The sequence below is a fragment of the Triturus cristatus genome, chromosome 10 (assembly GCF_964204655.1).
Source record: "Triturus cristatus chromosome 10, aTriCri1.1, whole genome shotgun sequence".
Lineage (NCBI taxonomy): Eukaryota > Metazoa > Chordata > Amphibia > Caudata > Salamandridae > Triturus > Triturus cristatus.
In genome coordinates this window covers 494,272,733-494,286,762 of record NC_140593.1, presented here as the reverse complement: position 1 = coordinate 494,286,762, position 14,030 = coordinate 494,272,733, and the positions used below count along the sequence as shown (strand labels likewise).

Genomic DNA, 14,030 nt, shown 5'->3' with positions numbered 1-14,030 from the left:
ATCAGAAATACAGCTCCTGTTCATGTGTGGTGAAACCCAGGGCGCCATAGCGCCCCACTCCACTACCTTTCCTGGCAAGCCACACTAATACCAAAGAGGCACTCTACTACTCCTCTCGAACCACCAACACAGTGGCACAGCACAGAATCCTTGCAGCCAGGTATTTTTGGGTACATTTCTAGTTTATTCATGTGACCACCAATTAATAGGTACAAAACAACTGGATCTAACGCCTTCAGCTGGGTATAACAGAAGCTAGCGGTGCACTGCATTTTATTGTTAGTCCCTTTTCGACCTTAATGACCCTTGTACAATAGAGCAACAATTCCAAACACCTCATTTTGGTAATTCACGTCCTGCATATTTAATCATTTCTTTTCCATACCTTAGGTTCATTTCCTATTATTCACAATCACAATTTTTTTAATCCCATAAATATTTTTAACAACCACGATAAGCTCTATATGATTAAGTGCATTGTGATTTTTAAGATGCATATTCATATTCCTGCACACATGGTTACTAATTTGTTGAATATAAGTTTTTATTGCTATCTGGTCTTTAGTTAAACCAAAATAAGTCAATCCTCTTCCTGATTGACATTCTGAAGAACACCCAAGCTTAGCCCTGTCTGTTCTGCCTTCAAAATGGCAGTGTCTTTCTGCCACCTGGTAATTATGATTGGATATACAATAGATCGAGTATATATGCTTAACCTGGACAGGGTAATAGGTAATCTACAAAAGTTCATTGATTTCTGCAAAGCTATACTCCAGTTACCGAATAACCATAGCCAAGATTGTTCAATTGCCAGGATGATGATCTATTTTCCAGTGCTGCATGTGTGCATTCCCTAGGGTGTTTTTTCTACTTATATTGAAGTACTGAGACACTTGGTTTGATCTGGATAGAGACATTGGTTTAAGCTACACACATTCAAAAGGAGCGAAAAATTGAAATGCAATCACAGACATGGTGGTCTGCTTAATCCCACAGGATGCCATCTCAGTGATGGCATCTATCATAGTGGTTCGCAGTTTGCAACGTAACTCATTACAAGTTATAGATCTAATATAAAACCAGAAGCATCCTTGAAACTGTCAGTTTTTATTAAGTACACTCACCAGAACTTGTAAACGATTTAAAAACAATCTGCTCGTGACCTCACAGATGTTGTGATAAGTTTCATTCTTATATGTGACTTTAAACAGTTATGTAAAATATGTAACTAAATGTCTTTGAATGTTGCAAACCTATTATATTCTTCTTTTCAGCTGGATGAGTTACATCTGTGCAAGACGTGTTTCTATTTATCCAACGCGCGTCCTGAAAATTGGTTTTGCTACCCATGCGTAAGTATTTGAAAGACTGCATTTTGTTAATGTCTGCAGTGACAAAGGCAGTGTTGCTGTAATTGTTTTGTTTTTGTTTAACTAAAACAGGCGGGCAGTCAAGTCTGGGCTAATATCTTAGAGCTTCTTACTTTGAAAATCAAAAGGTTTCTGGGCCAGTAATTACTAATGGATGACATTAATTCAGGCATTCCACCCACCAACTTTATTTTTTTGTTTTTATGAGCGAGAAAACCTTGGTGCCATGGGTATGCCCATACTGTGCCAGTGGACTGCAGTTGCATCTTATTGATAAGGCCTAAAAAAACAAAACTGCTCTGTTTTTTTCTGTTGGGCCTGGCCCAACAATTTAAGCTTGATTGGAGCAGAATCAACAAAAATTTGAATTTGCATTGGCTGGCCTCTGTCTGGCATAAATGGCAGATAGGAACAAGGACGAATGCAGCAGAGTGTTTGCCAGTGGCTGAGATTAAGTTAAGCATTCCACCCATCACTTTTATGTTCTGCTAATTAAGAGTTCCTGTGTTTTATGCAAAGTATAATGTTTTACTGCAGACAGCCAGTGCAGGTTATTTACATCCTAAGATAGAAGCTCTACTTTGAAAGAGAAGCTGAGCTGTTGAGTTTTTGTATTAGCTGTAGCTAGTTGATCATATAGATAAGGCCTACTTACAATCCAAAACAACACAGCGGGCAAAAAAATAGTATATGTTAGCAACCTTAAATGGGATAATTAGGTACAGGAAGCCTTGCTGATCAAAGGGCAGAGTCTCACCTTGTGGGTGAATATACCAGGTTGTAGAATGTGATGATCAGACACCGTAAAAAAAAAGATTGTTCAGCCATTGTTCGATGACCAGATTGACAAGGGGCCGCCTACAGTCAATACTTTGGTCTTTTGTGAATTGATTTTTAACTAATTCCTATTTATCAATTGCTCAACTGCAGACAGTTTGGTTTGTGTGGATATCCATTTGATATCCAGTCTCAAAAATGATTTGAGTATCTACATATGACATGAAGAAGAGATCAGTGAACCTTAATAATGAAGCAAGAGGATAATAAAGAATGAAAAGAGTAGGGCTATGTCAAGAACTTTAAAAAAACACCATAAATTAGAGACAATATCAAGATGAATATGAGGAAGGAAGATGTACAAGCCTCCATCAAAACAAAAAGTAGCCATAAGAGCTTTGGACCTGATACCACTTCATGCAGCTGAGAAAATTACGACTTTGAGATACACTTTCATACAGGGGGTATTAGAGGCAACATGTATAGACAGTTTGTTACAAAGTCTCTGGTTTGAAAGAATGAGTCTACGTCTCTATTCGTGGCTTTTGTGTGTCTTTATTGCCGGAATGCTGGGTTTTCATAAATGCACAGCCAACGTGTTTGGCCCAAACGTGGGCTTCTTCAGGGCAATTGAAAGGTATTGTAATCTTGCCAATGTAAAGTAATGGTATCTGCAAAGATAAAGGTCCGTGTTTAAGATGTGGAATCTCGCCAAGGTAAGGAGATCGGCAAAATCAAGGTTTGATTCGACGTTGATCTTCTTCTCCGGCGATGCGAGGTGCTTTGGTGGCCTTGCGATGACTTAACAGTTCTTCTGGGCCGTAACAGGCCCTGCGACATGCTTCCCGGTGATGCGGCGGCATCTGCTGCGACGTCGATCCTCTTCTCCAGCGATGCGAGGCGCTTTCTCGTTGTGAAGCGGCAGCGGCAGTTTGGCTTCTTGCTTGTGAGTCGCGCTTCCAGCTCCTTGCGACACGCAGTCCCTCAGAAAGCCTCGCACAACAGCAGGCACTTCCAAAGAACTCTTGGGGAGCTGGTTGGTAAAGTCTGTTGTCCCTGAGACTTCAGCAGGAGGCAAGCTCTTTTCTCAAGCCCTTGGAGATCCTTCACAAGTTGATTAAAAGTATACGCAAAGTTCCTTTTTCCTCTCTGTGGCAGTCAGGCAACCACTGCAGGCCAATCCCTCAAGCTTAGGGATAGTCTCTCCTCAGTCTCTCTGGTTCCTCTCCTCAGCAAAGGTTTCTTCTTGTTTCCCAAAGAGATCTAAAGTTCTTGAGTTTGGGTCCCAATATTTATACTCAATTTCTCTTTGTTCTCTGAAGGCAGAGAGGCCTTTGCCTAGTCCAAACCAGTTCTGGTCAGTCCTGGAGCACTTTGTTGACAAGACTCCTTCTTTCCTTTCAGAGAGCAGGGCAGAGACATCAGATGCACCACAGGAGGTGGAGCCAGCATTGTGGAGGGAAGGCACAGCCCAATTCATGTCCCAGGTGCAACTCGTCCCACCCATCTACATGCAGATCTTTCTATTCAGCCCTGACTCCTGGAAACCCCCAGCCCCTGTCACTCAAACTCCAGACAAGGAATGCACAACCTAGCAGCGGCAGGCTTGGATGGTTAGACAAGAACATTTCTACTTTTTAAAAGTGGTATTTTCAAACACAGAATGTTAAAACCAACTCCACTAAAAGATGCATTTTATCATTCTGAGTTCAGGCATGCTAAACTCGAATTTCTACCATGTTCCCTGAGTCAGTTAGGATTATAAGCTGAAATAATCAAACTTCCATTCTGGCCTATGGGGAACAGGTAGCCTTGCAATAGTGAAAAACAAAAATGGCTGTAATTCACTATTAGGACATGCCACACACACCAGGGCATGTCCTATCTTATACTTACAATTCACCCTGCCCTTGGGCCTACCATAGGGGTGACTAATATGCTAAAAAGGGAAGGTTTAGGGACTGGCAAGTGGGTGAACTTGCCCAGTCAGCATTGCAGTACCAGACTGCACACAGCCTCTGCAATGGCAAGCCTTAGACACACATTTACACGCTGCTTCTGTGGGTGGCACAACCAGTGCTGCAAGCCCACCAGCAGCATTTGGATTACCAGTCCTGGGCACTCCTGGTGCACTGTACTAGGGTCCGACAGGTAAACCAAACCAGCCAATCATGGAATCACTAATCCAGACACTAATTTACAATAGGGAGCACTTGCACTGTGGCACGGGATAGCAGTGGCACAGTGCCCGAGGCAACAGCAAAAAATGGAAGGGAGACCCACGCCAAGGTGCCAGGTCTAACACGTGTCCCCTCCAGCTGAAATGTGGGGAGAACTACCCTACCTCCTGGGAGTTCTCATAAATAAGGCGGAAAAATCTGGACAGACAATCAGCATTGGCGTGCTCTGTACCAGGGCAGTGTTCCACCGTGAAATCCATCCCCTGTAGGGAAACGGACCACCTCAGCAGCTTTGGATTCTCACCCCTCATCTGCATCAATCATCTGAGGGGCCTGTGGTCTGTCTGAACCCGGAAGTGAGTCCCAAACAGGTATGGTCTCAGCTTCTTCAGTGCCCAGACCACAGCAAATGCCTCACACTCAATCGTATTCCACCTCTGGTCCCGTGGAAGTAACCTCTTACTGATTAAGGCTACGGGTTGATCTAGGCCCTCCTCATTCATCTGTGACAAAACAGCCCCCACACCATGCTCTGAAGCGTCTGTCTGAACGATAAATTCTCTGGAGAAGTTGGGTGCCAGGAGCACGGGCACCGTGCACATAGCAGTTTTCAGGGCCTCAAAAGCTTTCTGACAGGTGTCAGTCCAAATCACTTTCTTTGGCTGCTTCCTGGAAGTCATCTCTGTCAAGAGTGCAACAATGCTGCCATACCCCTTGACAAACCTCCTGTAATACCCAGTGAGTCCTAAAAAGGCTCTCACCTCTGTCTGGGTTTTGGGGGGTTCCCAAGCCAGGTTGGTTTCAATCTTGGGCTGTAGGGGCCCCACCTGGCCGCTCCCAACCTGGTGTCCCAAGTACACCACGGAACCCTGCCCGATCTGGCACTTGCTTGCCTTGACCGTGAGGCCTGCCCTCCGCAGCGCCATCAACACTTCCCAGAGGTGGCGCAGATGTTCTTCCCAACTGGCGCTGAACACTGCAGTGTCATCCAGGTAGGCGGCACTGAACTCTTCCAGTCCAGCCAACACCTGGTGGACCAACCTCTGAAAGGTGGCAGGGGCATTCTTCATCCCAAAGGGCATAACCCGGAACTGGTAGTGCCCATCTGGGGTGGAGAATGCTGACCTCTCTCTTGCCCCATCAGTCAAGGCGATCTGCCAGTACCCAGACATTAAGTCAAACGTGCTGAGGTACCGGGCAGCCCCTAACCGATCTATGAGCTAGTCCGCTCTGGGGATGGGGTGCGCGTCAGTCCTCGTGACTGTGAATTGAGCCCTCGTTAGTCCACAGAGAACCGGAGTTCTGGCGTGGCACCCGGTGAGGCAGCCTTTGGGACCAAGACCACTGGGCTGGCCCAAGGACTGTTAGAGGACTCTATCACCCCTAACGCAAGCATCTTGGAGACCTCCTCCTTAATGCAAGCCCTCACCCTGTCAGTCACCCTGTAAGTTTTGTGCTTCACAGGAGGACTATCTCCAGTGTCCACATCATGGATGCACCGATCAGTGACACTGGGGATCTGGGAGAACAGATCAGAAAACTGTCCCAGCAACTGACGGCAGGCATTCTGTTGCTCAGGGGTCAGGGTGGAAGAGAGGTTGACACCATCCACTGACCCATCTTGCTCTGTCACCGACAGGAGGTCAGGAAGAGGCTCAGTCTCCTCCTCCATTCTAACATCTGTCGCTAAGAGCATGCCCACTTCGGACCTCTCCAAGTGGGGCTTCAGGTGGTTGACATGCAGGACCCGCAAGGGGTTCCTGGGAAACCGCAAGTCCGCCAAGTAGGAAACCGGACTCTTGCGCTCCACCACCTCAAATGGTCCGGTCCACTTATCCTGGAGCGCACAAGGCCCCACTGGGGCCATGACCCACACTTTCTGACCAGGCTGAAGCTCTACCAGAGTGGCATTCTGGTCATACCACCGCTTCATCTCCTCCTGGCTGGCTTCCAGATTCGCGTCAGCGAGTTGCCTGAAATGCCTAGTCTGGTTCCTGAAGGCCAGCATGTAGCTATATACATCCTGGGGAGGTTTCCTGGGAGATTCCGCCCAGCCTTCCTTGACCAGGCTCAGAGGTCCTCTCACTGGGTGACCATAGAGAAGCTCAAAGGGACTGAACCCTAGAGATTTCTGTGGCCCCTAACGGTATGCCAACAGCAGGCATGGTAAGAGGATGTCCGACTTCTCCAGTATTGAATCTTTCATAGATTCACATGCTTGTATCTTCCCCGTCATCATGGTGGTAGTCTCACCGTAAAAGAATAGCCATAGCAGTAAAAGAAAAAACTGCATAGAAAACCCATAGGGAAGTATATAGTTTGGTAGCATATCACCATTATTATGTGGTCCAAACACCAACCAATCAGCTGCCAGCCCTGAGATCACTATCCCCAGCAGAGCCACAATACCTCAGATTTCCAACCGCCGTCGTGTGAGAAGGAGTCTCCCTGAGCTCTGCTCAGTTCTTGGTTACTTGGTGAACTTTTGACCTTTCTACAGTTCTTGGATTGAGGTACTGTTTTTTTCTCTCTTTCTTCACCATGTCTGAAGGCTCTAAGAAGAGGCTGTTCAGATCTTGCAGATCTTGCAAATCTTGTGGGAAGGCCAGATTATACTCTGAGGACCCCCACAAAGAATGCTTATACTGCCTTTACCCTAATCACATCCCTAAGGATTGCAAATACGGCAAAAACCTTGAAAGACAGGGAAGCTTGCTTATTATGGCTTTAGAAGAGGAAGAATGCCTCAGACTCTGAGTCTGATGAGCTCTGAGTCTGATGAGGAATCTAAAGGACACTCCTCTTCCAAACACAAGAGGGAGTTGTCTGAGGAGAAAGTTAAGGTGATGAAACAAAAATAGAAAAGGCAAAATCCAAGGATTCATCGTCATCTTTGCCTCATACACCCCTCAAAAAGTGACAAAAGCTCCGTCGTCGCTCCCGTCGACGAAGTCCAAGGTTTCCTCAGTCTCGACGAAGACGTCGACGACCTCAACGTCGACTACGTCGTCGACGACGACCACCTCGACGACGATCATTGTCGACCTCATCGACGATGATTGCATCGTCGACCTCATCGACAACGAAGATATCGTCGACGACACCATCGATGATACCGTCGACTACGCCGTTGATGACAAGTGTGCAAACTGCGTCGACTAGCGTTCCGTCGACGACAACTTTCAAGTCTCCAATGATGAGATCCATTACTATAAAGATATTTCCACCGTTGATGGGCTCTTCGACGGACAAGAAAACAGCCGATTTTACTGCATGGACAAAGATCTCGCCGCTTCCTCCTTCTAAACTGCTGGATTTACAGGAGTCGGAAGATGAAGGCCCATACGGAGTAGCCTATAGTCCCTCGCAACTCCATATTAAAAGCCAGGAGACAGATGAAGAAGACGTCCAGGAAGTTCAGGAAGAACTGTCGTTTAAAGACCGGCCAGTTCAAGGCTCCAAGAGATATGAATCATTCTAGCAGGCCTACAAATATGATGAGGAGGAAGAGGATAATGTCAGGGAGGACGCAATATCGGTGCCTTTTTCCCTAGTCTCCCACCTAAGACATATGATCGACTATTACCGCCGTTTCCCAGATGCCAATACTCCTGCCGCCAACACCACCAGCGTACCACAGCACACGGTTCAGACACCAGTGGTTCAGCCTCCACCCCAGGTGCATACGGTGCATAGGGTTTCAGGGTTTCACCCCTCTTCAGCCAGGATATCTTGATTCCAGTGGCACAGTGACATTGTTCTACATTCTGTCCATCAATTGTTGTTTTTGCATTTGTCACCACGAGTGGGACAGGTATGCTCAGTCGTGAGTCCCGTGCTCTCCATGCCACTGGAATCAAGCTATCCTGGCTGAAGAGGGGTGAAACCCCGAAACCGGTCCTAGGATGCTTGTTTCCAGTCCAGGTAGGACCTGGCTTGGCAGTTCGGGCTGGACTGTTTCCATGAGGCACAGGGTCAAAACTGATTTTCATATGGCTTGGTTCAAACTGGAATGGCATGGTGAGCAAAAAAACGATGGATTTGGGCCCAGATCTCTGTACTGGAGTAAATGTATTACATTGTTCTGCATTCTGTCCATCAATTGTTGTTTTTGCGAGGGGATTACATGACATCGATACATCTCTTAGATGCCTATTTTCACATTCCAATCCACATCAAACACAGGCAGTATCTACGATTCGCGGTGGCGGGGCGCCACTACCAATTCAAGGTATTACCCTTCGGCCTCCGATCCGTGCCAAGGGTATTCACAAAATGCATGCCGCCGGTTGCAGCGCATTTGAGACAGCAAGGCCACCAGATATACCTGTATCTGGACGACTGGCTCATAAAGGGGGCATCTTTCAAGGAAGCACAGCAAGACCTAGATTGCTGCATAGCATTATTCCAAAGGTTGGGATGGGGATCAAGATGGAGAAGTCTTCCCACTTTCCAGGGAAATCACTCCAGTTCCTAAGAGCCAGGTTGCAAACTCAAGAAGCAAAAGCGTACCCCTCAGAAGAGCGCACACAAAAAATAATGCAATTGACTGCACGATTAAAAGCAAAAAGGTTCACTTCAGTAAGAATTTTCAAGTCATTACTGGGAATGATATCATCTTGCATTCCATTAGTCCTCAACTGTCGACTTCGTATGCGGCGTCGCAGGAACTACTCGACAAGCAATGGGTGCAAGCCCGAGGATCCTTCGAGGATCAAATTACTATCATCCCTCAGATCAGAAAAGCACTGTCATGATGGGGCATCAGGGACAACCTTTCAAGAGGCCTACTTTTCGAACCGCAATGTCCAAGCTATGTCATGATGACAGACGCCTCGTTACATGGATGGAGAGCACATATTCAGGAACTGGAAATACAGGGCCATTGGACAGTGCAAGAAGCCCAATTGCACATCAACATGCTCGAGTTAAGAGCTGTGTTCCTGGGTCTGCAAGCTTTCCTAACCAGAATTCGAAATTCGCCTGTTTTTAGTAAGGACAGGCAGTACGACTACGACGTTTTACTTACTGAAGCAGGGAGGTACAAGGTCAAAAAACCTCTCAGCGCAAGCCCAAGAAATTCGGAACTGGATGCTACAACACAACATTTCTCTGCAGGTCCAACATGTCCCTGGAGTACACAACACGAGAGCAGACCGTCTAAGCAGGTCGATCTCAACTTGTCACGAATGGGAACTAAATCAATCTCAGCTCTTAAAGGTTTTCAGGTTATGGGTTCATCAACTCTGGACCTCTTTGCAAACCAGCACAACAAGAAATGCAAACATTTTGCAAGTCGTTTCCCTCAGAAAGGATTGTGGGGAAATGCAGTACACATTCGTTGGACGGGGATGTTTGCATACACGTTTCCCCCGTTTCCTCTCATTCCAAGGATACTACGAAAGATGAGAGCGGAACCGTTCCATCTGATCCTAATAGCCCCGGCTTGGCTGCGACTGTTCTGGTTCTCAGAACTCCACCAGCTGTCTGTAAATCCCAGATTACAATTTCCATTTATACAGGATCTGATCTCCATGAGAGAAGGGCAAGTTCTTCACCCGCAGTTAACATCTCTGAACTTGTCAGCCTGGAACCTCATGAGCATGAATTTTATTCCTTAGATATCCCTCAGGAGTGCAGGGATATATTATCGAACTCTCGGGCATTATCTACCAATAAAACTTATACAGCAAAATGGAAGCGATTGTGCCATCGGTGTTCTAATCAAAATCTGCATCCTTTGCACTCTTCGCCGTAGCAGATTCTACCGTACCTACTTCAGCTAGCCAAAGCTGGGCTATCCCATTCTTCAATAAAAATACATCTTACGGCTATATAAAGATATCGTAGAACGCTAAATCATCCATGACTTTGGTCGCAGAGGATCATAAAGGAATTTCTAAAAGGACTGGTCAGAATGTTCCCACCTATTAAGCAGCCATCCATTCCGTGGCAGCTTAATGTAGTTTTGTCATATCTCATGAAACCTCTTTCCGAACCAATTCACAAGGCTGAGTTACAGTTCGTCTCTTGGAAAGTGGCATTATTACTCGCACTCACTTACGCCAGGAGAGTCAGTGAGATCCAGGCGTTCTCTGTCTCGGAAACTTTTCTTCAGTTCAAATCGGACAGAGTCATTCTCAGGAATCCAAAATATATCCCCAAAGTTCCTACGGTTTTTCATCTTAATGAACCAATTGTATTACCTACATATTTCAAGAATCTATCATCAGTGGCAGAGAAATCACTGCACACATTGGACATCAAAAGATGCCTCAAATTTTATATTGACAAAACAAAATCATTTTGGAAAACAGACCAATTGCTTATCGCCTTTGCTGGGCCCAGGAAAGGCTTAGCTCTATCAAGATCCTCCATTTCAAGATGGATAGCTTAGGCCATCACTCTGTCATGAGAAGGCAGGAAAGCCTTTGCGTGCTAGAATTCGCGCACATTCCACAAGAAAGATGGTAACGCCGACCGCATTGCTCACGGGAGTATCGCTCCCGGACATTTGTAGAGCGGCGACATGGACAAATGCACACACGCTTACCAGACATTATTGTCTGGACACAACGTGGAAAGCGAACACCGCAGTTGGACAAGCAGTTCTACGGCACCTGTTTCACTAAGGTACTTCTTATTCTATGTATAGTATATTTTGTTTAGATTGTCTGTTATATACATTGTCAATTTCTTGTTCCATATTTCATATTTACATGGTGAAAAGCAAATGTATGCATAATTTTGTTTTTGGAGCAGCATAACTCATTACCTTTTCTAATATTAGGAAGCAGAGCCCTACAAAAGGAGTCTATCCTACAAACGCTTCTTCGGCTATACACTGCTGACTATTCTGATACAAGCATGTGAATCTATGATAGATTCAATACTAGAGAAAAAACTAGTTACTTACCTGTACACTATGGTTCTCCAGTATAGATATCTTTCATAGATTCACATGCGGGCCGCCCGCCTCCCCGTTTTTTAGGGGTTACCTTTTTATCTCTAGATTCATCCCTGGCTCACTCTATGGGCTGGTTGGAAATCTGAGGTATGGTGGCTCTGCTGGGGATTTTGATCTCAGGGCTGGCAGCTGATTGGTTGGTGTTTGGACCACATACTAATGGGGATATGCTACCAAACTATATACTTACCTATGGGTTTTCTATGCAGTTTTTTCTTTTACTGCTATAGTTATTCTTTAACCGTGAGATTCCCACCATGACGACCGGGATGATACAAGCATGTGAATCTATGAAAGATATCAATACTGAAGAACCATAGTGTACAGTTAAGTAACTTGTTTTTTATGCCTCATAGGTTCCTCAAGACCCATAATCATGCCTTTTAGGGTTCAGTTGAACCTTTCAACCAACCAGTTTCCTTGGGGGTAGTAAGGAGTGGTAAACTTGTAGGTTACCCCACACTCCTGCCACAGGGACTTCATATACTTGGAAATGAAGTTTGTTTCTCAGTCAGACACTACCTCTCGAGGGAATCCCACTTGTGAGAAAATTCCTATCAGTGCCCGTCCCACCACGGGGGCCGTCACTGTCCTCAGAGGTATGGCTTCCAGTTACCGGGTGGCATGGTCCACCAAGACCAGGATGAACCTGTTGCCCATGGCTGTCTTGGGGTTCAGTGGACCCACAATGTCAATACCCACCCGTTCAAAGGTTGTGCTGACCACAGGGAATGGCTGGAGAGGAGCCTTTTGCTTCCTCCCACTCTTACCACTTGCCTGGCAAGTCTGACATGTCCTGCAATGAGTGTCTGAACTCTTGCGCATTTGGGGCCAATCAAAGTGGGTGACAAGCCTCTCAAAGGTCTTGTCCTGCCCCAAATGTCCTGCCAATGGCACATCATGAGCCCGCCCCAGTAGGAAGGCTCTGAAGCGCTGGGGTACCACCAGCACACGGGCTGACCCAGGCTCAGCAGCCTTAGGCACACTGTACAGGAGACCATTCTCCCAGTAGATCCAATGTGATCTAGACTGATCACCTGCTGCCTGGTTTGCAGCCTGATTCCGCAAACCCACAAGAAAAGGGCATTCCTTCTGCTCCTTGCAGAACTCTTCCCTGGAGGGTCCTCCTTCTTGCTGCCAATGGGTCAACTCAGGCAGGTCCTCCAGTTCAGCTACCTGTTCCCCTGTATGCTCCAGGGCATCCCCCTCAGGGTCTACCTCCACCTGGACCGTGCGAACTTCGGGGCCGGTTTCCCGTGCCTCCTGTCTCTTCTCTTTAAGGCAGTCACCTGGGCCTCCCTCTCAGGCTCCAGGTCCTCTTGAGAACCCTTACTGGCTGCCATGGACCATGTGGTGACACACGCCCAGTCAGGCAGACCCAACATCTCCAAATGAGCACTCCGCTCCACCTTCGCCCAAGGTGAGCTCTCCAAATCATTCCATAACAAACAGGCATAGCAGGCCTCACAGCTACCTGAAGAGAACCAGAGACCCCCCCCCCTCCCTCCCCCCCTCCCTCCCCAGTCAAAGGGAACCTGAGCCACCTTGAAGTGGCTCTCTGTGTTGTCAGAGGCAACAACTGGATAGAATGAATTGGGAACCACATGCTATTGAGACACCAGGTGACACTTGACAGCTGTCACACTGGCTCCTGTGTCTCTAAGAGCCTCCACTCTATGGCCATTGATGGTCACCCACTGCCTGTACTTCTTAGTGTTATCAGGCAGTTGGGTCCTGGGGACCACCTCACAGTCTCTTAAAGAGACAAGGGACATCTCTGCTGGCCCCCACCCACCTTGGACACCCCTCTCCTCCCCCAGGGCTACACTCGCCATCTGCCGGGGTGGAGCACCAGTGGGTGCTGTCTTTCCAAACTGTGGGCACCGGGATCATTAGACTTATGGCCCATTTCTCCACACTTGTAGCACTTCAGGGGTCCCTTAGGAACAGGGTTACCTGTTGGGGCCCGTACTTCTTCTCAGGGGGAGGCTGGGAACCTTTCCCTTGGTTCCCTTGGGAATTACTTTGGGGCCCTTGATGGAACTCCCTCTGTTTACCCTTGCCCCCCCCCCCCACTCTTCTGCTGGGGATCCTGTCCACTCCTGGCTGAGTCTCCCACGTGACCCTTGTGGACCTGGGTGCTCACCCAGCGGTCTGCCTCCTCAACAAGCTTCCTAGAATTAGTCAGCCTACTATCAATCAGGTGCTGGCGTAGCTCTGGAAAACAATTACTTGACAAGTGCTCCTAATGCAATTAAATCAAAGAGCCCCTCAAAACCATTCACTTTGCTACCCTTCACCCAACCATCCAATGCTCTGCAAAAGAAAGTTACATATTCTACCCAGGTACTTGACTCCACCTTCTTGCAATTTCTAAACCTTTGCTTATACAATTCAGGAGTCAACCCATACCTGGACATCAATGCTTCCTTCATGTGGCTATAAGAATTATGGCTTTCAGAGTGCAAGTTTAGCCATGTATTGCGGCCCTCACTAAGGAACCACCCCCACAACCCCTCTCCCCAATCCTTCTCAGGAACCCGGTGGGAGGACCTGGCTACCTCATAGGCCTTAAACCACTACCCAATATCATTATTCTTGTAAAATTCTTTCACCACATCTTTGGGAATATACACTCTAGCTTCCACAGGCATTGACGGTGTGTTGCCACCAGAGGTAGTAATCTCTAAGCTCCTGGCCTTCAATTCCAACTCCCTCAAACTTTTCCCATTATCC

The 14,030-nt window shown here is 47.0% G+C and overlaps 1 protein-coding gene across 5 annotated transcripts in view; it reads left to right on the top strand.

The window, feature by feature from the left end:
• The window catches only part of ZMYND11 (zinc finger MYND-type containing 11), a 785,443-nt gene that overhangs the window by 414,337 nt on the left and 357,076 nt on the right, over positions 1-14,030 (top strand). For all 5 annotated transcript variants that reach the window (XM_085631939.1, XM_085631940.1, XM_085631942.1 and 2 more), the window contains one exon: positions 1,275-1,352. In XM_085631939.1, coding sequence (XP_085488065.1) covers positions 1,275-1,352 — 78 coding nt within the window. The remainder of the gene's footprint in view (positions 1-1,274; positions 1,353-14,030) is intronic.